Source organism: Cercospora beticola, chromosome 6, assembly GCF_033473495.1.
Source record: "Cercospora beticola chromosome 6, complete sequence".
In the NCBI taxonomy this organism is placed as follows: Eukaryota; Fungi; Ascomycota; class Dothideomycetes; order Mycosphaerellales; family Mycosphaerellaceae; genus Cercospora; species Cercospora beticola.
The window spans coordinates 2,633,613-2,659,924 of NC_088940.1; the positions used below are offsets into that span (position 1 = coordinate 2,633,613).

The 26,312-nt window shown below is 53.6% G+C and overlaps 8 protein-coding genes across 8 annotated transcripts; 3 read left to right on the forward strand and 5 right to left on the reverse strand.

Moving 5' to 3' along the window:
• Positions 1 to 117: 117 nt before the first annotated feature.
• Positions 118 to 1,490, reverse strand: RHO25_010107 (uncharacterized protein; the record flags this gene model as incomplete). The annotated part of the gene is made up of 2 exons (XM_023601623.2): positions 118 to 177; positions 240 to 1,490. 2 exons carry the CDS (start codon positions 1,488 to 1,490, stop codon positions 118 to 120), a joined length of 1,311 nt encoding a protein of 436 aa, XP_023453511.1.
• Positions 1,491 to 2,816: 1,326 nt separating this feature from the next.
• RHO25_010108 (uncharacterized protein) lies at positions 2,817 to 4,512 on the reverse strand (the record flags this gene model as incomplete). The annotated part of the gene is made up of 3 exons (XM_023601624.2): positions 2,817 to 3,632; positions 3,683 to 3,822; positions 3,879 to 4,512. The coding sequence occupies 3 exons, from the start codon at positions 4,510 to 4,512 to the stop codon at positions 2,817 to 2,819; spliced, it is 1,590 nt and encodes a 529-aa protein (XP_023453792.1).
• A 4,630-nt stretch (positions 4,513 to 9,142) lies between these two features.
• RHO25_010109 (uncharacterized protein) lies at positions 9,143 to 9,891 on the forward strand (the record flags this gene model as incomplete). The annotated part of the gene is made up of 2 exons (XM_023601626.2): positions 9,143 to 9,203; positions 9,266 to 9,891. The coding sequence occupies 2 exons, from the start codon at positions 9,143 to 9,145 to the stop codon at positions 9,889 to 9,891; spliced, it is 687 nt and encodes a 228-aa protein (XP_023453791.1).
• Positions 9,892 to 10,157: 266 nt separating this feature from the next.
• On the reverse strand, positions 10,158 to 10,867 carry RHO25_010110 (uncharacterized protein; the record flags this gene model as incomplete). Its single annotated transcript, XM_023601627.2, has 3 exons — positions 10,158 to 10,559; positions 10,609 to 10,769; positions 10,822 to 10,867. 3 exons carry the CDS (start codon positions 10,865 to 10,867, stop codon positions 10,158 to 10,160), a joined length of 609 nt encoding a protein of 202 aa, XP_023453790.2.
• Positions 10,868 to 11,073: 206 nt separating this feature from the next.
• On the reverse strand, positions 11,074 to 13,953 carry RHO25_010111 (uncharacterized protein; the record flags this gene model as incomplete). Its single annotated transcript, XM_023601629.2, has 4 exons — positions 11,074 to 12,080; positions 12,811 to 12,945; positions 13,001 to 13,773; positions 13,826 to 13,953. 4 exons carry the CDS (start codon positions 13,951 to 13,953, stop codon positions 11,074 to 11,076), a joined length of 2,043 nt encoding a protein of 680 aa, XP_023453800.2.
• Positions 13,954 to 19,542: 5,589 nt separating this feature from the next.
• On the forward strand, positions 19,543 to 20,465 carry RHO25_010112 (uncharacterized protein; the record flags this gene model as incomplete). Its single annotated transcript, XM_023601630.2, has 5 exons — positions 19,543 to 19,620; positions 19,697 to 19,801; positions 19,852 to 19,950; positions 20,099 to 20,182; positions 20,241 to 20,465. 5 exons carry the CDS (start codon positions 19,543 to 19,545, stop codon positions 20,463 to 20,465), a joined length of 591 nt encoding a protein of 196 aa, XP_023453797.1.
• A 2,274-nt stretch (positions 20,466 to 22,739) lies between these two features.
• RHO25_010113 (uncharacterized protein) lies at positions 22,740 to 24,311 on the reverse strand (the record flags this gene model as incomplete). Its single annotated transcript, XM_023601631.2, has 1 exon — positions 22,740 to 24,311. One exon carries the CDS (start codon positions 24,309 to 24,311, stop codon positions 22,740 to 22,742), a length of 1,572 nt encoding a protein of 523 aa, XP_023453259.1.
• A 372-nt stretch (positions 24,312 to 24,683) lies between these two features.
• On the forward strand, positions 24,684 to 25,983 carry RHO25_010114 (uncharacterized protein; the record flags this gene model as incomplete). Its single annotated transcript, XM_023601632.2, has 2 exons — positions 24,684 to 24,736; positions 24,789 to 25,983. The coding sequence occupies 2 exons, from the start codon at positions 24,684 to 24,686 to the stop codon at positions 25,981 to 25,983; spliced, it is 1,248 nt and encodes a 415-aa protein (XP_023453260.1).
• Positions 25,984 to 26,312: the final 329 nt, after the last annotated feature.

The window sequence follows — 26,312 nt, forward strand, 5'->3', positions numbered from 1 at the left end:
GCTCCCGCAAGGATAGGCACAAGAAGCCCTGTCATTAGTTGCTGTTCGTTGACTCATATGTGAGATCATTAGGATCGCTCAAGTGCAACAGAACCAGTCAAGATGCTTGTTATGCTCTCAGGTCGTCGACGACGAGCTCGTCTCATTGGAGATCAATTGGCGTCTGGCATAAGCAAGCTGCAGAAGTTCGTTAGCACCCACCTTAAATTCAAAACAAGTATTGTGCATCACAATCTCACCTTATCAAGCGTCTTGGCCAAAAGCAAATGCTTATTCACCACCGTATCAATCTCATTGCAAATATTCCCTTTCACAACGATATCGCATTCCTGCGGCAACCATCGCAGGATATCGAATCCATTGGCATATACCGTCGTATTCCCTGTCGTTCCACTACCATCCGCCCCCGGTAGGGTGAACGGCATGTGTATGATGAATTTCTTGAGTCCAGAGCAATATCGTAAACTGAGTCGTACCGTCTCCTGAAAACGTTCCAAAATTTCATTATAGGTTGGAATTTCCAATTCGACGTGCTTAATTTGTCGACGAGAGCGTTGATGGAGGTGGCCGAGTGTTTGCATGGCAGTGTTGAGGTCAAGGACGAAGTGGTTCTCGCTATAGAGCACACTTCGGGCTTCTTTGTAAATTTCCTTGCTGGCTCGAAGAACGTTTGTGATTAGTGGATCCTGGTTCTGGCTGCGTTCCGGTTCTGGCAGAGGATTCCATCGGCGAGTGTCGGCTGCGACGCGTCGAGGTCGACTTCCTGGGAGGCGAACCACACCTGGCGTTGCATGCTCATTGCTGGAGGAGTTCGGAGAGGCGGCTGGTGCGGTAGTGCTCAACGGTATGCGACTCTGGCGAGAACTACGCGTCAGGTAGCCAGACATATTCGCGGACGACCCGCGGAAAGAGGCCTGCGAATCCAGTGTGCCACCAAGCCGCTGTCCGCCTTCTTCTTCTTCCTCATCGTCCGAACTCGATCCGCCCTCCACCGTCTCGTGTGCCCCGAAGCTCTCCCCATCTTTCTCCTCTTTACTCACAGGCGGCAACTCCCTCTTCGACAAGAGAATATTATAAGGCCTTGTCAGACAAGCCCTCCAAATCTCCAGTCGAATCTCCGTAGGCAGGTCCATGACAGGAAACGGTTTGACGTCCTTGTCCGTGATCGGGCAGGTCTCCGGCTCAGCTTCTTCCTCATCATCCCACTGTCCTATATCCTCAACCATCTCCACATCTCCTTCATCATAGTCTGCGACTTTGGCCTTTCCCTTTCCTCGTGAAGACCTTGAAATGTTATTCCCATTCACCATCTCATCCACCATGCCCTGCACCCCACCAAGGCTACTCGCCTGCGCCGACAACATCCCCCTCCTCGTCCTCGTCGCCCGTCTGTCGGATCGACTCTTCGTAACGCGAGCCGTGCTGGTAATTGAAGAAGAGGCAGGCGAAGCCACCGATTCCGGACTCGCTTGAGGGATTGATCTCGCCATTCATGCGACGGGCGCAGAATTTCCAAGAAGAAAGCGACCACGTCTCGACAAAAAGTAGGATATTGCGGTTCGCGATGATGCTGTGTGCTGCAATGCGTAAGTGCGTATGCGTGGTTGTTGCCGAAAGCTTGTTCCAATCCGAATTGCGGTTCCGCTGAGGTCAGTGTCAAGTGTTTAGTTAGGTGGGGGTTGGGAAGGAGCTGAGACAAGTCGCTGTTGGCTGGATGTCATCAAGAATTGATTGTCGCTGCCTGTGAACAATGACCTTACCAGCATTTTCAATTGAATTGTGCTTTTTGTTTCTTTTCGTCACAAGTCATTGGTCTGATCATTCAGTCCCAGGCAGCAGATGAATGCGCAATCCGCACAAGCGTGATGCATGTGATATAATGAGAGTCCGGCCGAGCCTTTGAACCGTGGCTCATTATCGGCCACCAACGGCCTCTCGCCGCTCGTCTCAACTAGGAAACGAATCAGAGATGTGATAGTGACCAGGCGAAGATTATTGTGAGTGGTGCTGATGCATTATTGCTTCGTACGTAGTCTGACAACACTACGCACGAATATTATTACTATATTTTGACATACGATCTGTCTCTTCCAAGTTCGCGGACGAAGGACGGCAAGCCTGCTCGTCCATCCAGTCACCCTTATGCGCCAAATCGCCAGACGACTCAGACCTCTCTCTCTCTTCTTTCCACCTCCTCGCGCCCCGTGGCGGCCGTCTTGTGCGACCCCGTATTATGTTTAATGTCGATCAGTCATGTGTGACTGTGATCGCCTTGTTTTGATATTCCCCGTATTCCCCGCCTTGACCGACAGCTGCGAAGCCTGAGCCTGTTGCCGCCTATGATACAGACACAGTCGTACACTCATTATGAGACAGGCGACCAAATATGTGCCTAAAAGCACGCCCGACAAAATCCCTCCCCTTTTTTTGTGGCGCCCGCGAAAGGAAAAAGACAACTTCGGAATTAAGCGACTGGACTTCCTTTGGACAAGGCCGGTCTGAACAAATGAAATGTGAGTGGTATAATCTGGTGGAACGGGGGTATCGACAGCCGGTGATGAAACTCCGAATCGATAAAACGCCGTACAACCTCAGGAAAGCTGGATCTCGCCGAATGCAACCGTAAATGGATCTGGGGTATCACGCCGGGCCATGAACTCCGGCAACGTCGATGGAAACGCAATTGGGCCAAGGGGTGCCTTGTTTCGGCTTCAATTTGTACCTCTTGCCCTTTAGGCCGTTGATGGTCTGTGACTTTGAATGGAGATTGATGTCGCAGCTCTTTGCCATTGGTGTGTGGCAAGCGCAACATAAGTCTACTGCTGCTGCGTCCACATCTCTTGTCGTAGCCCGCCGTTGTTGTAGTCGACGGGGCCTGTGCTGTGTGGGCGAGACACTGTCGGTGCCTGGTAGTACATGTGGGAGGCATTGACGTTGTGCGATGCGTACCCGTTCGCATCTGGATACCCGTAGTCAGTGGTTTGGTGCTGAGCCGACATGGCGTTGTGTGGTGACTGCCATCCGTTGATAGCACCATTGATATGCGGACTATTGTTGCCGCTTGCCGCCTGTTGTTGACCATTGGTCGTAGGTGGCTCCAAAATTTGTGGAGGTCCGTTGTAGCTGCCTGATGGGTTCGAGGTCAGTGGAGGACGCTGTTGGGGTGTGCCCTGGTTGGGTGGCATTGGATATTGTTGAGGCGATTGAGCGCGCGGTGAGGGTTGGACCTCGTTGCGCATATGCGGTGGCACAGCAGCCATGCCGCCGTTCATGGCGTTCATGTAGAAGTCGGAAGGCTGCCTCTGGAGGGTAGGCATGCCGTTCATACCAGCAGCTGGCGAATTGGTCGACTGGCGATCTGGTTGCGGGAGTGGTGACTTCCCATCACCAGAGAAATCGTTCTCCTCGTCGGATCCTCGTGAGCGACCTCCTTGCATGGATACACGTGAGGCAAGTGCCGCAGCAGTGGCTGCCTCTGACTCTTCAATCGTCCCGGTGTGGTGGTTCTGATGCCTCGTCAAGGTGGTACGACGAGTGAAGGTCTTTTGGCAGTCGGCATAGGGGCACTTGTATGGACGTTTGCCAGAGTGGATGCGACGATGGCGTGCGAGCGAGCTACTATCTGAGAAAGGCTGGTGGCGGGTCAGTCGGCGTCTGCTTATGAGATGGTTTGATAATTTACCTTGCCACAACGCTCGCACATGTGCGGCTTCTCACCAGTGTGCACACGTGAGTGAACAGTAAGCGCTGAGCGCTGGATAAACTGCTTGCCACAGCCAGGGTGGTCGCAGACATGCGGTCGTACTCCGCTGTGAATGCGTTCTACGTCACGGGTTAGCGTGATTTGCCACAAGGGATGAAACGTGAGCTTGTCGCACCATGACGCGCCAGGTCGCTTCGTCGGGCAAAGCCTTTGGAGCATGTCGAGCACGCGAATGCTTTGGGCAAACCGCTGCTGCCTGTACTGTTCCGCCCTCCCTCCGCCGGGCTCTGCTCCTGCGGGGTGCTTTGCTGGGTAGCACCTAGTGTGGGTGTCTGTTGGGGGTAGCCGCCGTCTTGCGTGCCTGCGGGCTGGTATGAGTGTTGCAGCATGGGCATCGAGTTGTTTTGCGGCATCGACGGCGAAGGGTACCGCATGCCATTCGTGAGCTGGGCGGCGATTTGCTGGTATGCCACCGAGTTCGCCGGGGCCTGGGACGAGTAGCGTGAGGAGTGCTCGGAGGAGTGTGGTGAGACGCCGCGGTCAGAGCCGTTCTCGGATTTTATCCTGTTGCCCGCGTTGGGCACGTAGAGGTTCTGCCCGGTGAAGTGGCCATTGGGGGTGTGCATGTCGTGGTTCATGCTCATCTGCATGGGGACCTCGTACTGCATGTTTCGGTTCGCTATTGCGCCTGGAATCGCCCTGTTAGTGTTCAGTAACGTGTTGAGGTCCATGTCCGCCGCGCCGGTCAGACTGTCCCTCCTCTTGTGACGCTGCGCAAGCAAGATGTTGCCAATGGACGGTAGAGACATCCAATGCTTGGTGCGGTGTGGGTGTGTGGACGTGTGCGTGTCACTCGAGCACCAAGAGGGTACTGACTGGATCAGAAATTTTTCGGCTGGCAGCAGCACCGAGACGACGCGAGGGTCGTGGTGTGTCGTGGCGACCGGGCACTACACGACCACTCGAGTCGGCGGTCGAGCTCGCTGGCGGCGTGCGTGGGCGAGATGGGCGATGGAGATGCGTTGCTGTCGAAGCTCGAGCCCGATCAAGGATGCTGGGTCCGGGCGTGGGACCGCGCGCGCGAAGGTCACTGCGTTCCTGCAGCTAAGAGAGAGTGCCTGCTGTAGCAGTCGGTCAGCAGCTGCCACGATTGCGAGTGAATAGACACGCCCGCAGGCTGGCGAGTGCGACGGGCGAGGCAGCGATGCACTGTTCCGCTCGCTGCCCGCTGGCTGTTTCCTGCGCGTCGTCTCCTGCGAGCGGGAAAAGGAGGTGCAGGCTTTTCCACCGCCCGCAGCGCCGTCTGCTCGTGCCTGCTGGGGTCCACGTACCTGTCAGGGTGCCCTCGACGACCTCGCCGTGGTGCAAATGTGCAAAAGAAACGCTCCAAGCAGAATACAGAGAGGATGTTTGATGAACTGTTTCGCGCGTTCTGATGATCCGAGCGTTTCTGGTCGAGGAAGGTACGGGGATGGGCACGGCCGCTGCCGCAATGCCAAGACCTGACCGTTTATTTCGGGTGCTCGCTCCTCTGCGAACTCTCCTGCGTCTGTTATGATGCGACGCGTTGATTGAGCACTTTTGTTTCAGCTCGCGCTGATGAGCCTCTAGCGAATCTTCTTTCCCGTGCGCGACTGCGGAATGGCTGTCAATCCACACGCTTCACTCCCGTCAACGCCACCACTCTTCAAGCCTTTGATCGCTGCGAGCGGTGTTTTGTAGCGGCGCAAACCAGCCAGTGAGCCAGTTGACGATCGCGCACTATCGTCGGGGGCTATTCCGAGAGGTTTGCAACGTAAGGGTCTGCTGCGGCAACCTGTCGCGACGTCCAAATGTGTACTGATGAGCGCGCAAGATGCTATTCACCACTCGTCTTCACACTGAACCCGAACGTAGTGCAGTTCTACCCGGTCGATTCACCCTACTCCCCAGTTGTGGTGTCCAGTTGGTCGCCAGATTCCAGTGCTCCGTATGGCCAAAAGCTGCCTTTTGCCTCGAATTCTCCTCCGCCTATCACGGTCGTATTCCCTTATCCTTTCCCTTGCCGGTCTCGATCCCTCAATGCTCCAACGCGCGGCAGTCAACTCAATCTCGATAGCGCGGATTCGACCTGCGAATGGCGCTCAGATGTCCACGAGTTGCAAGGTAGGGACTGGTGTGACTCGCTGACGTCCTCACTCCAGTAAGATGCCAAGGCCGTATAGTCGATGACGATTGTGCTTTGTACAGTGAATGGATGTATTAACAGTATGCGGTAGGAGGGGTCCAAGGAAGGAACGTGTGTAGAGAGGTGGTATGTGGTGACTATGATGATGTAGGGTCAAAGCGAAAGAAAGTCCAAAGTCAGTGCAGGGCACGCGGCGTACTAATGATATAGCATTCACACCACACGACGACATAAATTGCTAGGCTCCAGGTATTATTGTTTCCGTAGTCGAGAGATTGCGGTCCATAACACCCACGTAAAGCGCACGCGCCTGACATGCGGGTAGGATAACCCTGGTAGACACTGCTAACGACAGGCCGACTTCTTGGTCAAAGCCACAGCGGCACAGCGGAAGGCATTGCACTGACTGAACCCAGAACACGGCAGAGCGACGGCAGATCTGCCATGCATACACGGCCAGGGCGGCAGCAGGCAACGTTGTGCATCGCTTCGGACACCGTTGCTTCTTGTTTGCCTACCGACTTCAAGCTGATCGCGGCCTGCCTTCCGGTGTCTGGTGCTCACTGCTGGGGATGTTCGATTTAGGATGGTGCAAGCGCCTCCTTCCGCGAGTCAAACTCCCAGCACTCAGCAAAAGTTGATTGCAGAAAACCCGAAGAGCCAGGGATCCTTGTTTTATATATTCTGCTGTCAGGTGCGAACTCGATTTGGCACCGAACGCGCACCGCATGCTCGCATGAATGGCGATCGGGACAAACAATCAGATGTGCGCTCCGGTTAAAGCTGCGCTCATCTAAACGAGACGGCGGTCGCGGCAGTTATGCCTCTAGAATGCGCACTAGAAGCCATGGATTTCATCTACGAGACGACGGGCTCTGACGCCATGTGGTTACGCTGGAGCTCCGCTTCCAGTCCTAGATTTGGTTTCTGGAAACTGAGCCCCACGCTGACGGCGTCGAAAGCCGAGCCTCTTCGACACGCTCGTGTGTAAGGGCCAGAGACACGGACTCATTTCGCCTTTTAGTGTGCTGGCCCGGTCGACGCGGCTCGAGCTGCACGCGCATGCGCTGCGAAGTTTGTACTGACCTCATCTCTTCGCTCACGGACTATTCAGCTGCCGCTTTCTGCTCATCGTCGCGTGCGCGCAAGCAGCCGAACGTTCGGATCGTTGTTGCTTTCGTGAGTCATTTCCGCAGCTCGATTCTCCGCCAAGGCAGAGGCCAACGTAGCTCACATCATACTTCGCAGTCTGTCGCAGAATGCTAAGAACCTGGTGTTCGCGCCCAATCGTCCGTGGGCTGATCCACTACAGTGGATTTTGGAGAAAATCGCTCGCGGGAGTCATCTCTAGGCTCCGAAGATGCTGTCCAGCTCAAACCGGTTGTTGCAACCTAGTTAGCCTGGTCAGGACTCATGGACACTGCCAGTGAGGATGGAATGTCTGTGTTGACTTAGGTAAGAATAGCGTTTCAAAATACCCTGGACAGCGTTCACCCCTGTGCAGGGGTGGTCAGAACCCTCGTTTACCTTGGTCAGTGGTTCTATTTCAATCGGTCCAAGTGAATGCATTCATTGCCTCTGATCTCAAAGACAGTGGATCGTGGATCAATCTGCAGTGCTCAGATAGGAAGGCATCTGAAACGGCGACTGACGGTTTCCAACGTCTTTCATGTCAACGCTTCTGCAGGTATCGAGTTTGGCTTTTGGGGAAAGCTCTCACACCGTCACACGAGACACCAGTGTGCCTGTTTGACAGGCGCCGGGTAATTCAATCTTCATGCCGATCTGGTTTCCAAAACTAAAGCGCACGTGCTTCGTGGTTGCCGGTTAGATTGCGCTCGCCTGGCGAAAATGCCGTCCTGCCCGCGCGTGACGTCTCCGGAGAGCAGTTTTGTCAACCACGCTGCAATATCGTCTATGCGCAGCTTCTTAATCATCCTTCCGATGGGGAGAGCCAGCATTGTAGCGGAAATCTCGTGAGCTTGGCTTTCATGCAGCAACCTGAGATGTGACCGTGCTTAAGCTTCCCTGCAGCAACAGTGCGTCCCGGCTTCGCCCATAAAGTTGGTCGTTGGAATGCTTGTGTCGGCACTGCGTCCCCGACAGAACGGCTCCCGCAGGGCATTCTTCGGAGCGCGACATGCTCGTGTTCTGGGCCGTGTTCTGACAAAAACCCGCATATAATCCGCCAGCATTACGCTGCCACCAAGAGCATCGTGATCCAGTGCTGGAAATTGACTGTGTGGCTGTGCTATCTGGCGATGTCTCCTCGAATTCATAGATGAGGAGCGGCAGAGAATGCTGTTGAAGATTCCGCGAGCCAAATTTGTGGTCCAAGAATATGTGCGAACAATTTGCATGCCGTGAGTTAATAGTGCTGCAGCGGCACATGAGCCCGGTGAGTGGATGGTCGACAAGTGGGAGGTAGTTCATGAGGGATTCGGTGCAAGCTCAGGGAGTAGAGCACGCAGCGCGATATTTTTGTTGCGCTGTCCTCAAAAGGTGAGTGTCACTATTCGGTGCATTGTCCTTCTGCGAGCTCCCGTCTGCGACCTTCCGAGGGATGCGGTCCGAGTACTCGGCGTATGTTCTGATGTGAGTGTTCGATATCTGTATAACATTGACTCCGGCCAGAGATCGCGAGTGTTGTGATGACGCCGATGGTGTAGCGACCAGAACCCAGCTTTTTCCTACCTGCACCGAAAAAGGGAATTTTCTGCACAGCTGGGAGGACGAGCAAGCACCGCCGCTGCCATTTCCGCTGCAGCATCTAGATGACATATTTCGCCGAGGTCTGACTTGACCGAATCGACACAATTCCGCACAAGAAAAAGAGGCGTCGATTTCACATGCGCGTGTCTTGGAACGCGAGTCTGGAAGGAGGGAGGGCGTGAGGGAACATAGCCGAGATCTTCGTCCATGCAGCAGCTCGGCGGTCGGCGGTACGCAGCAGCCTTGATCCGTAGTTAAACCCCACCCCACCAGAGAGCCACTGGATGACAGAGCGCGCAGAAGAGACAATGGCACGCCATTTCTGCTACTGTTTTCGAGTATTTACTACTGTCTGGCACCCACCAGCCTCACCACCATCAGCATACTTCACCCCTCTCCGCAACGCGTGACAGCTGTGCTAGGATCAGACCAAGTCGACCAGGTCTTACGGAATCTTAAGCTTTGAGGGACCGATTCTCGAGTCATCATACTATACTATTCCTCCGTCGCGTCTCTCACACTCGCAATACCATCCCTCCTCCTCCTTCCGGCCAGCGACCATGGCGACCGTCAATGGCGATGTCAGCTTCGACACTATCCCCGACGCCGTAGAAGCATTCGGTGAAAACCTCTCCAACACTTGCCAAATGCTGTGTCCCGCATCGCTAATACCGGCCCATCAGCACGCGGGGAATTCATTCTAGTAATGGACTCCACCGACCGCGAAAACGAAGGCGACCTGATCATCGCCGCCGAAGACTTCACTCCCGCCAAAGCCGCCTTCCTGATCCGCTACTCGTCAGGCTACATCTGCGCTCCCATCCTCCCCGCCCTCGCCGCACGTCTCGAGCTCCCGCAGATGGTCACGCATAATCTCGATCCCAATCGAACAGCCTACACAATCACGATAGATGCTGCAGAGGGCGTGACGACAGGTATCAGTGCGCAAGATCGTAGCTTGACATGTCGGAGGTTGGCAGATGCTGCTGTACAGAAAGATTGGTTTCGGAGACCGGGGCATATCGTACCTTTGCAGGCGCGTGAGGGTGGTGTCAGAGTTCGTGCGGGCCACACTGAAGCGGCGGTGGATTTCTGTAGATTGGCTGGGAAGGAGCCAGTTGGCGTGATTGCGGAAATGGTGGAGGACGGGGAGGATGTGCTTGGGAAAGCGGAGATGTCGGGCGGTTTCGGCATGATGCGAAGAGATGGATGTTTGGCATTTGCGAGACGTCACGGACTGAAAGTTGTCACGATTGAGGATCTGATCAAGTATTTGGAGAGTGGAGATGCGACCAAGGCAAAGCAATGATGTGTAAAGACAAAAAAGTATGTGGATAGTGTACAATATCCTGAAGCTGTTCAAAACTTCTAGTGTCTGGCTGTGGGCTTCTTCGGCTTCCCTTCGATTCCATCAATGACCATGATGCACTCATTCCAGTGCAGTGGCAGCGAATCGTGCGTGTCCGCGGAAGCAATTGCTCCTTCAGTGCTACGCTATTCCCAATGCCCTCGATTGGAGCTCACCTCAGCGGCGTGGTGGCGTAAGTCTTGTGTGCGATTCTGCGATTCTGCGATTCAACGATTTTCCATGCCATCCTCAGTACGTTTCGGCGGAGTCGGCCAGTCTCTTCCATCTCGAGCTGGGACCCAGCTGTCCCCTTGCCTGTTGTCTCTCGAGGGCGCCCAAAAGTTGCCGCGGGTAGGTGGGCGAATCTGCTGTTCCCCTTCCCTGCTATCCTTTGAGGGCGCCCAAGAGTCGCCGCGGGCAGGTTGGGGAGCCTGCTGTCCTCCTTCCCTGCTATCCTTCGAAGGAGTCCAAAAGTCGCCGTGGGCAGGTTGGCGAACCCGCTGTTCTCCCTCATTGTTCTCCTTCGAAGGAGTCCAATGGTCGCCACGAACGCCTTGGTGACGAAGCACGGCGGCGTCGTAGCGCGACCGCTCGAGTGGACTCGACAGGATCTCAAAAGCCTTGCGCAACTATGAAATTGTAAGCGCAGTGTCCCGCAAAAGGCGTTCATAATGATACCTTGTTCGACTCCTTGATCTTCAATTCTCGCTCCGCCTCGGTTGGTTCGTCGTAGGCCAGGTTTTGCTCTCTCATTTTGGTTTCGAGTGCGTGGTAGCTGGCTGTGATTGCGTGTGCGCTCGCTTCTTGTGGTATTTGGAGAATGTCGTACAGGTTAGGACCTGCGCCATAGCATTAGCCTCAATTTGTCTCGTCAATATTGCTTCGTCTTACCGCGCGCGGTACCGAGACGGCGACGAGCTGATGATGAGCGAGCCATGCTGTCTTCTGGTGATCTCGATCGTGTTGCGTGTCGGCGATGCGACAGCTGACCAACTTAAGACTGGCAACGGCCGTTTGCCGTCATTCACTCAGCCATCGCTGGTTGAGGTGATTGGCTGCCTAGCAGCTACGACGCTTGTCGGCCATTCGTAGTCCGCACATCGCGGTATCTGCTCTGATGCGCGGAGCAAACGACCTGTGTGTTCAGCCCAGAGACGTTCTGATGCGTTGGTGGAAAACAGCACAACTCTGGTCCATGATTTCTGTTTCGGCGGCATCTGGGAAACTTCCCGCAAGTTCCACGTATATCTGTGCCGGACGATGTTTAACGCCTCGAATCTCGATCTCAACCTGACAGCCACGAGCCCGTTGCGCTTCAACAGCCATGACAACGACCGGCTTGAGCCAACTCGACGCCTGATCGTCCGGTGTCTCCTCAATCTGCGCCTCTGTCGGCTGAAGCATTTGTATCTCAAGGTACAAAGACTGCAGACCTGTCATGTCTGTCCCAAAGAATCTCCACAAGTCTGCCCAGTCGCGATTCGCTCGATTGTTGAGGTCCGGATGCCTTGGGATGCGCATGTGCAAACGAAATCGGCGAAAGCAAGGCAGTCTTTGCTGAGGGAGCTTGAGCTTCAAGAGGCCGAAAGCTGCGAAATTTTGACTGAACACGAAGGTGTTGCTGCCGTAGAGGATAGGAACGGCTTCTGAGTACATTTTACGGCAGGTCAAAAGCGGAGCGAGGAGTCCTGACATAGCACTCCTTCTCGTGACTGAGGGACGCTGGTCGTAGAAGGCGTCGGAGCATTTGTGCTGGGAGCCTTCCTCTTCGATCTGCTCCGGCCGGTTGCATACATAATGAGTGATGCGACTCTTCGCATTCTGGGCATAGCAGTGGAAGACTTGGCCTCCGAGCACCATCTCATAGATGATGACTCTCACATCGTACGGCAACTTTGACAGGAATCCGGACTGTTCTTGCTCACTGCATCGCTGTTCCGCTTCCATATACGCCAAGACCTGCAGTCTCTGCCAGATACTGTCCTGGGATGAATCGAGCGGCGCCGTCAACCGCCTCGGTCTAGTCGGTGGCGGAGAACGCAAGTATGTTCCAAACGGAAGTCCCAGGAACGGCTCAATCTGTCTATTCGCCCACTGCGGCGAAGGGCTGACGTTCACGAAAGTGCGCAGGGCAAGGTCGCCCCATGAGCCTGCTCGTTTCAGCAATATTTTCCCGGAATTGTTGCTTATAGCTCAAAGACATACCGAAGTCTACCATTTTCTTCTACTTAGATGATGGTCATAGCGCACGGCAGAGATGTCTATGGTGAGAAGTAGGGCAACTTTTCACGACCTGCTGTCACATGGATTGCGGAAGGTGCGGTAAGCACACTGGGTATACGCGGAGGCTCATCCGGGTCTTGACTTTCTTGACAGTGTGTGATTTAGCGGAGGCGGCGAGAATAATGAGGTTGAAGATGGCATGGCTGATGCTGGAAAGGTGTGGCTTGGAAGTTGCAATTGAGTTTGAGATGATTCGCGGGTTGTGTCGTGATCAGGCTTCGCGCTCGGCGATATTTTTGGCCCAGAGGAGCACAATCTCGTATCGCATGGGACACTGCCGGATTCCATTTTGTACGATATTCTACAGATCATACCGGACTCATTGGAGCGCAGTGACATCGCGTTGAGGGACAGCCAGTTCGTGGATCTTGATCTCACAGCCTTACACAGAGACGACGCGTAAAGGAAAATCATCACGCGTCGCAGCACAAGGTATGACCAACTCCGCGGCCTTGCTATATCAAATACGCGATCACTCAGCCACTAGATTGCTCTGAAACGACGAAGTGCTTGATGATTCATGCGCTATCAAGTCTGTGGTGAACCTCCACCGGACAACGCCTTCATTTGCTTCTGGCCGCACTTATGCTGTCATACCATGCTTCTTGTGGATATCAATGACCTTTTGCACCTCATCGTAACTGCCCAAGAAAATACCGCTTCGGTCGTGGATGTGTTCAGGCACGACAGTCAACATCCGGCGCATGTTGCTGTCCACGGCTTGACCACCAGCTGCATTCTGTTAGCCAAATCTCTTCTTGGAGGATCCAAACAATTTGCAACTCACCTTGCTCGAAAACCATGGCCATGGGACCGCACTCGTACAGAATTCGGAGCTTGCCCTTCGGCGACTTCTTGTCGGCTGGGTAGGCGAAGATGCCTCCGTACAGCAGTGTCCGGTAGGCATCGGCCACCATGGATCCGATGTATCTTGCAGAATATGGCTTCTCGGCGTTCTTCAGGCTCTCCACCCACTCCTTGACTGGCTCTCCCCAGTATTTGCTGTTACCCTCGTTACAGCTGTAGATTGCTCTTCGCTTGGGCATCTGCATGTTCGGGTGTGTAAGGATGAACTCGCCGAGGGCATTATCCATGGTGAAGCCATTGACAGCACCGCCCTTCATGGTGAGCACAAGCTGAGCCGATGCACCGTACATGGTGAACCCAGCTGCAACGAGATCGGTACCTGGCCGGAGCAGGTCCTCTTTCGTGCCCTTTGCACCCTCCTCGAGTCTGTAGATGCCGAAGATTGTGCCCACTGACACACCAGCATCCAAGTTGCTACTGCCATCGATGGGATCGCAGGCAATAGCGTAGCGTGCATGAGGGTTGTTGTCAAAGATGATAGCTTCCTCCTCTTCTTCTGAGACCAGGACACGGACACGGCCGCTCGAACGCATTGCTGCGATGAACACATCGTTGCCAATCACATCAAGCTTTTTCTGGTCATCGCCGGTTGTGTTCGAGGATCCCGCAAGTCCGGAAAGGTTGATCAACGAGGCTCGTCGGATGTAATATGCTATCGACTTGAAGGAGAATTGCAGTGCGTGGCACAGCAGCCTGTCCCACGTCTGTTAGTGAATCTGCTGGTCAGATTTCTTCTCACACATACGTAAAGTCTCCTGTTGCTTCCTTGTGTTTTGACTGCTCCTCACTCAAGTATCGCGAGAGTGTCACAATCTCGGTGTTGATGCTCTCGCCGCCAACAGCTCCTCCTTCAGCTTTCACGCCAGATGCCATCTTCGCTGTATAATTGTTGAGGAATTGCTTTTCAGAATCGTCCCAGCGTGCACTCTAGTTTTGCTCGTGAGCAGCCTCCTACTACGTAGCAAGTACGAAATCTGAGCTTCGTGATGGAGCAAAGCCCAGTATGATATCAGCAAAGTGGAGTATGAAGTATGCTGGGCTGAAGAACGTCACAAGGTGAAAGAACTTGGGAAGTTGGGGGGAGAAGCAGCAGTTTTCTTCAGTGTCGGGTGATGGCTCTACCTTTAAACCATGACAAGCTATTAACAAATGCCGCGGTTATGGTATCCTCTCTGCCGCCCAGCACGAGGCCTGGCAGAACGGCTACAACGAATGCGTCGTTTGCTTCTCCAGTCCGCAACCCAGCGGGGCACTTGGAGGGGCCCGCATCCCGGTTGCTTCTCGCCAAATGCGGGAGCGACCGGGACGTGCACAGACTGCCTGGGGGGCTACCATCGGCTTTGCCTTCCGCTTCGTGACAATTGGCAGCGACCACACTCCTGCGAGGCATTTATCAACTTCTTCATTTATCGTGCGCTGCTCCCAATGTTGGCGCTATCGTATTTCCGGCTGTTCAATGACCCCCACAGCCGCCATGATACCCCAAGCCAGATCGAACCAACGTGCACGAGCAGCACAAATGCAAGTTGAAAGTGGCAGACAGCACATGTTCTTGACGGAGTTAGAATAGAGCATTGTCCTTTCATCAGTAAGAACCAGGGATCAGAATCATGTCCCGACCCTCCACATCGTGGCAAAAACAAGATGCGGGCTCACTTCATCCACGACGGTCTGCGCCAACAACAATCACATTGCATACTCCGGCAAAGGCGGTCTTCACGCTGGCAGACCGAGCTCATGACTAAGAAGGTGTCTCATCAAGATCGTCTCTCAAATGCATGTCATACTTGATAATGGATGAGGAAACGTGAGCAGCACGATTGTTTTATAACTGGAAAAGTCTGCTCGATCTTGGTCTGCTCTCTCCATATCGGTTGCCTCGGCCAGTCTTCGTGCCAGTGTAGGCAATGTCCCTAAGCGGTCTTTGGCCAGTCGAGGAGGACAATTTCCAACATGAAAGTTCGTTCTTGAGCGAGTACAATAATGTCTTTCGCAGGGACTGCTAATCCGACCGTCTGTAATGAATGTCGAAATATCACCAGATTGGGTAAGATTGTGCTCGATTGGGAGGATTCACGCTGACAATAGTTCCAAGTGGTCTGACATATATCATTTGCTGTGGCTTTGATCCTTCAGAATGTGCGGATCTGCTGGCACTGATGCTTGTAGTTGTGCTTGGAATCCATCTCCAAGAGCATGCTCTCGACCGAGCAAACACGACGAAACCTGAAGGTGCAGCCACTGCAGCCATTCAAACAAAGGTAGCTAGTTCGAGTCCATGGACGAGGCGATGTTGCCGACGCGAACGAATATCAGTACCGTCAACCAAAAGACCCATGTGTCGAACCGGCTGAGAAATTGCCTGGCAAGCGACGTCGAAATCAAGTCGTAGTCTCCGTTAGACTAAGCACCATCACGTCATACGAATTCTTCGAAGGACGAAACATTCTGCCAGCTCTGTTGTTTAGCATTCGCGTGCTTCACTGTCATCGGGAGAAGCACGAGCAAGGGACTGCATAGGGTTCGCAAGACACTATACAGTCTGAAAACGCTTCCCAAGCGTGAGATACTGCACCCGCCCTCCGGAAACCTGTAGTCCGCACAAGCTCCAAAAGGCAGGGTAATTTGTCTGGCATCCTGGCAAGAAAAAAAGCTGCCAGTCGACTCGACAGGAAAACTGGGAGTTGTCGCAAGTCAAGCTCTGCAAATGACTAACACTCTGCGGCTACGACTGCGACCTGCACGATGTTCCCCTCGAACACATTGACTTTACGATGGACAGCACAAGGGAAGTGACATGCTCTTTGGAATTGCACGGGAGGACTTCTTCGCGTTCGAGTACTATTCTACGACATTCAACGCTCCATGTTATTCGAGGTGGTGTCAGCCTCATCCAGCAATCTCACCTTGATGATACTACTACTCAGCTGTTCACCAAGTTGGACAGCATCAATCCCTCTGCTATAACTGGGAGGTATGTCACCGGTCATCTGCCACACCAACCACGCTAGCGCTCCTGCATACGTACTGCAGGCCAGAACCCACTTCCCGCAGACCGCGGGCTAGACTGACAGCTGCACACGTGGCACGCCGAGACCTTCCTCCACAAAATATGCAAGAATACAAGATTCGAATCATGAAATCTTGGAATCCTACACACCTCGCTTAATTATACAACACACTGATTCATATCAGGGGTCACATCTTTGTGTTTCTGAATCATGACCACTGCTGGTCTCCTGAGAGAAATTACACCAAGAATGTAGTGCCACCGGGTAGGAGTGCGGGACAAGAAAGAAAAGACCGTTTCATCCGTATGCGTATGCGTAAGCGCAATCCTCACGGCTGTAGGATGTGACAAAAGACTGAATCTGTGCGAAGCGCAAAGCGTTTTCGGCGCCGAGCGAGTTGTTTTTCTGGCACTTTTGGACTTGTGACGGATGTAAATTGTAGCCGTGAGCACAGACCACGCTGCGACTATTCACCTCGCTTGTCCTGTACTTGCTCGGAGCACATTGTAGGAGGTTAGTTCTCAATCAGCCTGCCACGTTTCATTTGATTAGGGCTTAGACGTCGGCCCGAGAGCTGAGCTCTCTACAACCGCAGACCTACTAGAGTCTGGCCGTAGTTTCAACCCTCTAGTGGTCGAGTTATCGAGCGATGCGCGCCTTGCAATGATGTCGCGAGGCTCGATCGATACGTGATAATTTAAAGCCGACTTTGTGATGTCTTAAGCCCTCTGTCGTTTGCCTCTGCTACGAGACAAGCGTCAAGCCTCGAAGAGCGTCCACTGGAATGCAGCGTTGACTTGCGACATGCACAATTCGTGTGTGCGCTATCGGTCAGCATTGTGTAGCGTCCCAAAGATCAATGAGATACCGTGTTGGCCGGCTCATCCACACTTACCACGCTCGCATCTCTGATCTCAAGCAAAGCGGGCCGGGAGACTGGATGAGTGTTGAATTTGGTCGTCAATCAATTGCTGTCTGCTCGGGTCACAGGTGATGAATGCTGTATTGCCTCAGTTGTTCAGGTCATGAAGCCATGAGGCCATTCAGGGGAAGTTATGTGGATTAGCACTGGTCCTGGTCCGATGGAGCTTCGTTTGAAGGAACATCCGACCAACAAGAAGAGCTTCGTTGGACATTTGCAGGAGCTTGTCCGTGCCTGGGCTTCCGTGTCCCTCTGATCAGAGCTGAATGAATGCAATTCGCTGTCCGATCCGGCAGAGGCAGAGTGACAATGCCAGTGCTCACTCCCTAGTCTTGAGATGCAGGTTCGATTTCTGACTACGCGCGGCTTCCTTTGTGTGTTCATCTCAGAAAGCCCGTCGAACACGTCTTGCTAATCTGCATTTGAATGACTACGCGGTGAGTCGTGCGCCTGAGGACGCGCAATTGTCGGCCGTGCTCGGAGCGCACGAGCAAAAGATTGGCGATCGATGGGTATTTGCCTGGATGAAGGAAGTGATGTATTCCGCAAGAATTAATCTTGTGTAGCGATCATGAGCCGCCAGAACATATGCTCATAGTTGTCGCCGTTGCCTGTGTTTCGAGGTTGTCAAATCCAGCTGGCAACTGAATGCCTTCATTGTCCCTTGACTGGTCCAAGACATGCTCTTCCTCGATGTGTGCATTTGTTGGGGATCAGGGAGCGCTCGGCGACGGCTCAGGAGGCAGCTAAATCGTTGGCCATTGACGCGCAGAGGACGGGCCAGAGCTGATTCTGGCCCAATAGAGCAGCGATTGCCGTGATACTGATCACTCATCGTCCTGTGGTCGCACCACAGAACTGTCCGGTCGTAAGTCCGATGCCTTTAAGACGAGCGCACCGGTCTTAACGTGCTCGTGCAGGTGAGTGTAATCTCGGCCGCAGAGGCAGGCTTGTACTACAACGCATCATTCTGCGTATTGCCAGTATCGTACGCTGCATACGCTGCGAGCGACGTTTGAGTCGCAGGGGCCATCATAAGTTGTGATAGGACGGTAGGCAGTGCGTAATGCTGTGCTGGCTGGCTGGGTCTCGAGGAGGGACTTGATGCTGTCGACGTTCTATCGGTCTCGTTCGAGCTTCGTGGCCCAATCGATCCCAGGCGAACCTGCTTGGATCAACGTCCGCCATCGGCGCAACACTGGGTCCTACATGCATGCAAAGCTGCGGCACATTGCGGCGTTGTCTACTCATGGGCTGCTCTCTTGCTCTCCAAGCGACCGACTAGACGTGGCCGTCCATTATGCTGGCATTGTCTGGAAGAATGTATCCAGAGTGCTTATGCGCTGGCGCTTTTCGGGCGCACCGCGTTGCGTGTTTGCAGATCTCCAAGGCGCTGAATAGATTGCTGAAGCTTTGTGGGTGTTACCATGATATCGCGTCCTCAAGCCGTGATCATACCAGGCCTAAAAGGGGTAAATCCCGTGGACCAGTACGCGAAGTCGTAGTTGTTGCTCAAGTGCAACATCTGATATAAGATTCGTGGTCCGATGAGCAGCATGCAGCATGAAGACTGAGTTATAGATCACGTGCCATCCCTCAATTGCAAGGAGATTGTTTCGGAGAAAACTGCGAGAAGTGCAAGACCTTGTCCGGCGCATGAGGTCGTGCCGAAATTGGAGGTAAGAATCGGACACAACGCTCGGCCGAGTTCCATTGATAGGTTGCGGCAGCACGATACGTCGCCGAGAAAACGCAGCGGCCGCTCTTTGACGACTATATCTTGGGCTTGCAACCATCGGTGGACCCGCTCGACGTCGGGTCGTTCCCCGTCACCAACCATTCCCCGCCATCCTGGTTGGATCTGGCATTTAGGGCAATGCACGTGGCTAGTAGAACAGTCACGTCAGTTTCCAGACTCTTTCTTACGGTCTGAGATGGCACCCTGCAAGACTAGGGTGCACACACTGGCATGATGACCATGACAGTGATCATGAAAGTCGCCGTCATGCGTCGCGCATCGCATGCTTGTATGAAAATTTGTGGTTCCTGCTTTTTGATGGTGTAAGGTCGATGTCGCTGTCTTCATGCCCAAACTGGCTTGGCCGTGTTCTCTCCAAGCAAGGCTTCGCCATTATTGAACCACCCTAACACATTTTCAGTCCCACTTCTGCCAAGCGAGGCTCGTTTATCAGCGTCGACGTCTCCACGGAGGTAGCACCAAGGATCTGCCTCGTGCAGGAAGCTCGCCAGCTACCTGCCAATAACGTCGGCGACTATCGAGGAAGCGTGCGAGGTGCCCAAGAAGAAGTAGCAGGTGGCCAGGGAAAATATCGAGAGAACGTGGATCTTGCTCATGATCTTCGAAGAAGCTCATACAAGTTTTTCGAGACACTTCGACCCCAGATTTGCGCCAGCCCTTCGCACTACAACGCCTAATAGGGCGCCACGATCTGCCTGATTTGAATCTCGATCTCGGACGACAAGGGTCAGCTTGACAGCAGCACACGCGGTAAGACCCTTTGGGCAGTCATGTCAAGCACACGTGGTAAGCTCACCGCCGATACCGTCGACGGTATCGGTTCTGCCTCGGATTCCAGGCCAGAAAGTGTGCGTTTTCCCGCCTCAGGTGCCTCATGTTTGGATCTGCTTATCTGGCGGTGGCTCGTAACTCACCAGGTGCCAGGACAAAACGAAACGACGGGCAACATCCTCGCCAAGTAGTGAAAGGGGTCGCATCAAGAGGGCTGTTGAGGTGGCATGTTGGCCATGTCGCAAGCGGAAGGCAAAGGTAGCCAGCTTCTCGCACCAAATCGCCAATCGCTGACCAGAAGATCCCAGTGTTCTGGAGAACGACCCTCTTGCGGGCCTTGCACACAACGCGGAGTTGATTGCTCGTATGAATACGAAGAGGGATTGACGAAACTCGGTTGGCTCAAGGTGTGTGTAGAGCGACAAGCAAACGACATGACCTCCAGATGCTCATTGTACGAACATCGGCATCCACCGAGGAGAGATCGGTCGCTTATGCTTCAAACGCCTGTTTGTCGCAGTAACAGAAGAGATTTGCTGACTTATCTGATTCCAGATGAAGCTTGACGAGGCGACAGCCAAATCAGATAATCTAGAATTCCTGTTCGACCAGCTGCGCACGAGGTCGGATGAAGAGTCGGTGGGTTGTGCCAAATGCCGTGGCATGAGTGGCAGGCCATGCTGACCATGATTTGCAGTCCATGATACTTGCCATCATTCGTCTGGGAGCAGATCTCGAAAAGGTCGTCAGCCAACTGAAGGAGGCCCCACAACAAGTCTTCAGCAAAGACAATGCCCTCAATATCGACCACTTCATGACAGACAGCGGCGATGCTGATATTAAAGAAGAACCAGCTCCAACGCCGCATGTCTCCCCCGAACAGTCGACAATGTCGGGTATAACAAGAGGTCGCATCGCGTAGCTCTGACTTGGTCAAGTGGAGACCAGAAGATAGTTGCAGCCCAAAGGAGCTGTCGACGAAATGAAGAGCCACTGACCATCTCGTGACTCATGGCAATGCTGGAGGGATCTGTGTCTTCTGCGACTGTGAGGAAGCAGGTGAAGTTGACAAGGAGAAATCTTCAACCAGTGCCGAAGATGTCGAGGCAGCTAGCCACTTGCGAGATACGACCGTTTCGACTCGGTCGAGCCGGTAGCTGTTCCCCGGCCATTTCCTATCGAGCCATTTGGGGGCTCGAAACGCCTGTGCTGTTGACCAGGCTGTAGTTGGAGATTCGAAGGGAATTCGCGTCACAAGAGTCGCAAAGCGGAGAGGTGGCTTGTGTCGAAATTTCAGGCCATGTGGGTACACCGCGTGAGAAGGATCGAAAGTCGCAGTGGAGTTGCAGTTTTGTCGTTGGTACGTTGGAGTGGGAAGGAAGGGTTGAGGAAGGTGGAGTCCAGCTCCGATTCCCGATCACAACTCTAAAAAGTCACTCACACAACTCTTGACGTGGCAGTAGAGAACATTTATGTCGATGATCCTCTTTACCTCCCTTCGAACTCATATACCCACCTCGTTTCCGCTCTGCGCCCGGGCGGTGACTCCACACTCCGAACCTCATCAGCAAACTTCCCTTCTGTTTCCCTTATATCAAACGTCACCACCCTCTTCACCAATCTCCCCCGATCCATGAACCAGACCTGCACATTCCGCCAACCACCTTCAGGACATTCCACTTCGGTCTCGAAAAACTCGTCCGAACGGGCTGAGAGACAAAAAGTCAGCGGAACTCCGGCCGAAGGTGGATTGAGCTCCACAATTCAAACACGATTCCGAGAGAACGACATGTCTTGAAGAAATACGCACCTAGTCCCTCAGTCAAATATCCAATCCCCTCTTTATGTTCGAATTCACTCCCTCTCACCCACCGACATCTTCCTCTTGTTGCCAAAACTCTCCTATCACTTGTTTGAGAGTTCATATTCCAACTCTTCTCCTTCTCCGCCATGGGAACTTCAACAACACCATTCGTCCACTCGCTCCACTGCCCAACCTTTTGTGGCGGATACCAGCGCTCCGTCGTACTAGGAGGTACCAAATTGCTCGTTACCTGTTGTTGTAACCCAGCTCTTGAGGGGGAATGCGAGGGCGAGGAATAGTTGCTTCGAGGTTGGCGAAGGATCTCAGTCCGAATGAGAAGTTGGGATGGGTAATGCGATTGGGTGATCGTCAAGTAGATGGGAGATGTGAGGAGTGCTTTGCGCGTTGGAGATGGGTAGCCTGTGAACAGTAAGAACAGATGATCTGGCTTGTTGTCCAATGTCGAAATGCGGAAGTTGGGGTGTAATACCTTGAATTTCCAATGCTTTTGGAATGCCTACACTCAAGCCCTTGCTCATCACCCACTTTCCCGAGAGGTCTCTCAAAGTCTTATTGTTCTGTAGATATGCCGGCGAAGGCATATCGGGCGAGGTTTCTGTCGATGTTTCTGCTTCTGTAAATGGGTCGAGGTGTGGACGATGTATTGCACTGCTGTGATCATGCGCAGAGGCGAATGTATAGGAATGTTCCGTACCATCACCCATCTTGACAGGTTGGGCGCGAGCCTCCGCTTGTGGCGAGATGCTAGATCGCTGCGTAGGCCTAGCACAACCAGGCGTGCCAGGAACCCAGGACAAGATGAGAAAAAAGTGGCCGACACACGACTGCGCACCTACCTATTCCAACAAAGCGCTTGGACGATCACGAGTATAATTAATTGATTTTGCGGCAGTCGAACATGCCGTGCTCGCTAAAATGGTTCGCAGTCCATGAAGCTCGACGATCGGATAAAGTATCAACGTTTTCCAGGGTCGCGCTTCGCGTCATCATTCGCGCTTCTTCCTTCATTCTTGGTTCCGATTTGCCTTTGCGCAGACTTGACACCTGGATCGTGTCTGGCAATCCCATGCTATTCCCGCACTCAACCGTGTGTCTGTGTCGCATCAGGTCCAGCAACCCTGCCCATTGGCCCTGTCAGGAGACGCGACTTTCCATTTCGGGAATGCGCAAACTTCAGGTTGACAGTTCATTACACGCCGGCAAGCGGCGGCTATCGTGTCGGTAAATGCGCATTCGAAGCGCGAGTGAATGCATGATGCACGTGGCGCTCGCGAGCCTAGTCTCAACCTGACTCAAAGACGCCCTGATTTCTTGCGTTTCATGGTTCGTACCTGTTGTAAGATGCTCCACCCTGTTTGTCGGAAGCAGATCTCAAGCCACTCGCGCCTTTTTATGCCCGTTGGCATCCACCTCGGCAACTGTGTCGACAGGTGAAGCAGCCTGATCCATCTCCTCGTCTTCATCGTCTGTAATGGTCGGCCGCTTACGTTTGGCAGCGCCAGCCTTCGTAGCAGCATTGTCACTGCTCTCAATTTCGCCATTGGCGATGGCCGTTTCGCGCTCTTCGATTCTTTCGATCATTTCGGTATAGGCATGCTCAACGCTGTCGAGCGCGGACTCCAGCTTTTCCACGCGCTCCTGGTGCTCGATCTGTGCAAGCTGATCCTTGTTGAAGATGTACAGCCGATGCTTGGCGTACAGTCGCCAGAGGTAGTAGGCTCTATCGTTCTCATTGCTCGCCTTCAACTTCTTAGTGATACGGCTCCGGGAGCGATTCTGATGAGGGATGCGAGAGAGTGTGTGCATTTCTACCAGTCTGTCGAATTGGCGGGGCATGATTTTTGTTCTCATCATGATGTCCTTGCGCACGCCAACAGGTACGATTAGATCGACTGGGATACTGAGTTTTGGATCGATCTTGTCGGGAGACAGATCGCTCTGGATCTGGAGGCCTGCAAAATCGGGAAAGTTCGCTCGCAGATTTAGCAAGTCACAAAAGTCTCGCAGGTCATCGAACTTCTCGTTTGGATCCTCCACTGTGAACTCGCGTACACACTCGGGAGATGTGAGATGCCTGAACATCGTATTGTAGAGTTCTTGCCCGTGTCCGGCACCATGCCATGGAGGAAGCATGAGGAACTGCGATAATCGCTCACGGCATGGTAGGTCGAGAGGCGAAGCGAAATCCGGTGGCTGCGCAAGCTCGTTGGTCTTGCCATCCACAATAAGGAAGGCATCCAACCCCTGCGATGACGGCGAGAACGGATCAAACTGCACGGCCTTCTTGCGCTCGGGGAATGTGAAGTTGCGATATGATGTGCCATAGCCTGCGAAGGTGTACGCGGACTTGTCGACCTCGTAGACTAAGAATATCTTCCAGCGGGCGGCTGTCCAATCCTGCTCCAGCTCCAACATGCTCCCGCCGTCAATGAACATGGGCACCAGTATCTGCATGTTCTCAAGAATCTCTCGCGCCGCTGGATCAGCCAAGCTAGCGCAATATGTCTCGTAGCTCTTTCCATTCCTCGTGTAGGAGTGGATCTTTTCGCCCGGAGGTCTGAAGTCGGTGGTACGTTTCGATGTATCCTTGTCGAACGCTGAAGCAGGCAGAAACTCTTTCAGAGCAGTCTTGATATCTGTGGGTCTCACTTCGCCCTGGGCTGGGAACTTCTTGCCGTATTTGATGTGTAATTGAGGGTCAAGGTGATCTGCTTGGAAGGATAAAGTGATGCCTAGGTTTTGGTACCCAAAGATGGCTTCCTCATCGCCAAACATGGCATATGTGAACTCCGGTTGGAATGAGGCCACAACTGAGCCATCTTGGCGAGTGAGTTGAATCGTGAAGCATTCGTTGCTGTTGCTGGACCATTCGTCCACTTGCGCTTGAATCTCGGCCGTCAACTCGTCATCGTCCTCCATGTCGATGGTCGGTTGGTGAGCCATTGTGTGCGTCGCGAAGGCGGTGTGATATGTCCGGTGTTGGTATTAGCGATGTTGATGAGCAGCGTTTGCTGGAGGCTGCCGCGACGCTAGTGGAAGGACGTGTAACACGCGACAGAGAAGACGCGACTGACGTTTGAAGCTCGGAGCGCGAACTGGCCTCAGCTCCGAACTGCCAACTTTAAACAACTCGCTCTCCCATTCGGCTTTCACATGCACTCACTTTACGACCTATACGACTTGACGATTGTGTGTTTCGGGCATCGCAGCGGTATTTGAGAATTCGAGGAGATCGTGGTCCAATGGTTGTCAGTTGCCAGTCTTTGCAGGAGGTTGAGCAGTACGCTTTGGCGCAATAAACACTCCCGAGTCAAGATGTGGGACGGACTCCTGCTGCTGCTCTTATTGAGCCTTGTCATGGCAGGCGCGTAAGTGAATGTGGTCGCATAGCATAGACAGCACGTTATTGACAATTTCAAGTTCCTTCGCTGCTGGCATCCTCCCTCTCTCGTTCGCCCTCACACCACGCCAATTGCGCCTGATCACAGCATTGGGGACTGGCGTACTGGTCGGCACCGCATTGATCGTCATCATACCGGAGGGCGTCGAAACATTATATGCAGCGAGTGGGAGCGATCATGGACACAACGCGAATGTCGCAGCGAGAGGACTTGCGCTCGCGAGGGAATGGCCTAAGGAGGACCGAAGTATCATTGCTCGGGACTCGCCAGTGGCAGCAGCGCTGGAAGTGAATGCCAATACACACCCGGGCTTCAGAAGTGGCCCAGACGATGGATTTCAGACTGCGCCGCAGGCCGAAGGCTCGAATCCCGCATCCTCGGACCCAGGCCATGAGCCAGGAGTAGTTGTCACCCCACCCAGTGCCCCAAGCCCAGCACCAGAGCCTGTGGATCGCGAACCACACGTCTGGATCGGAGTGTCCATGATATTCGGTTTCATATTGATGTACCTCATCGACACCCTCCCGCGACATCTCCACAAGAGCTCGCGACCGCAGAGCTTCCAGATCAACCTCAATTCCTTCAGCTTCACGAACGGCATGCCACCTGGAGATGCACCAGAGCCCATCGCCGAGACCGCGCAAGCGCCGACATCTCGTCCAAGTTCCACAACCATTGGCTTGGTCATTCACGCCGCAGCAGACGGCATCGCCCTCGGCGCATCGTCAACGTCGAGCAGCAACTTGAGTTTCATCATCTTCCTGGCATTGATGATCCACAAAGCCCCAGCAGCGTTCGGTTTGACATCAGTCCTCCTCAAACAAGGCCTTTCAAAACGAACAGCGAGAACGCATCTCATTGTCTTCTCCGCAGCTGCGCCCATAGGAGCTATCTTCACCTTTCTGGCCATTCATGGATTTGGGTACGGCGGAGACGTAGAAAGTGCAAGCACAGAATTCTTCACTGGTACGTTGCTGCTCTTCAGTGGCGGCACGTTCCTATACGTTGCGATGCACACCTTAGCAGGATCGCATTCTGCTCACGGGCAAGGCGAGAGCGGCATGAATGGGTATGCGGGCGTGCCGATGGAAGAGGGCTATGGAGGGAGTCCGCCTGCGACAAAGAGTGTAGAGGAAAGGGGCGTTTCGGATATTTTGGTTACAGTAGGAGGGATGCTGTTGCCGTTGCTTACGCAATTTGGGCATGTGCATTGAAGGGTCAGTATGTAGGAGACATATACACCAGAGCACCCGATGCTATTTCCAACTTCACTACTTTCGGACGACTCCATAATTCTCCATCACGGTGTCTGCTGCAAAGGCGAGCTCGAAGCGGCGCAGAAAGCCATAGGTCATCAGAAGACGATGGCCGAGGGGCTCGTCTGAGAGAGCTGCTGCAAGCTGGACCTTAGGAGACAAGTATGTGCTGCCTAAAATTCAGAATACGCTTATATGGATTGTTGCTTCGCTTTGAAATGATGATAACTGAGGCGGCCCATTGATCATTCAACCAGACCAGATATATCGACTTGGCTCATGATGAA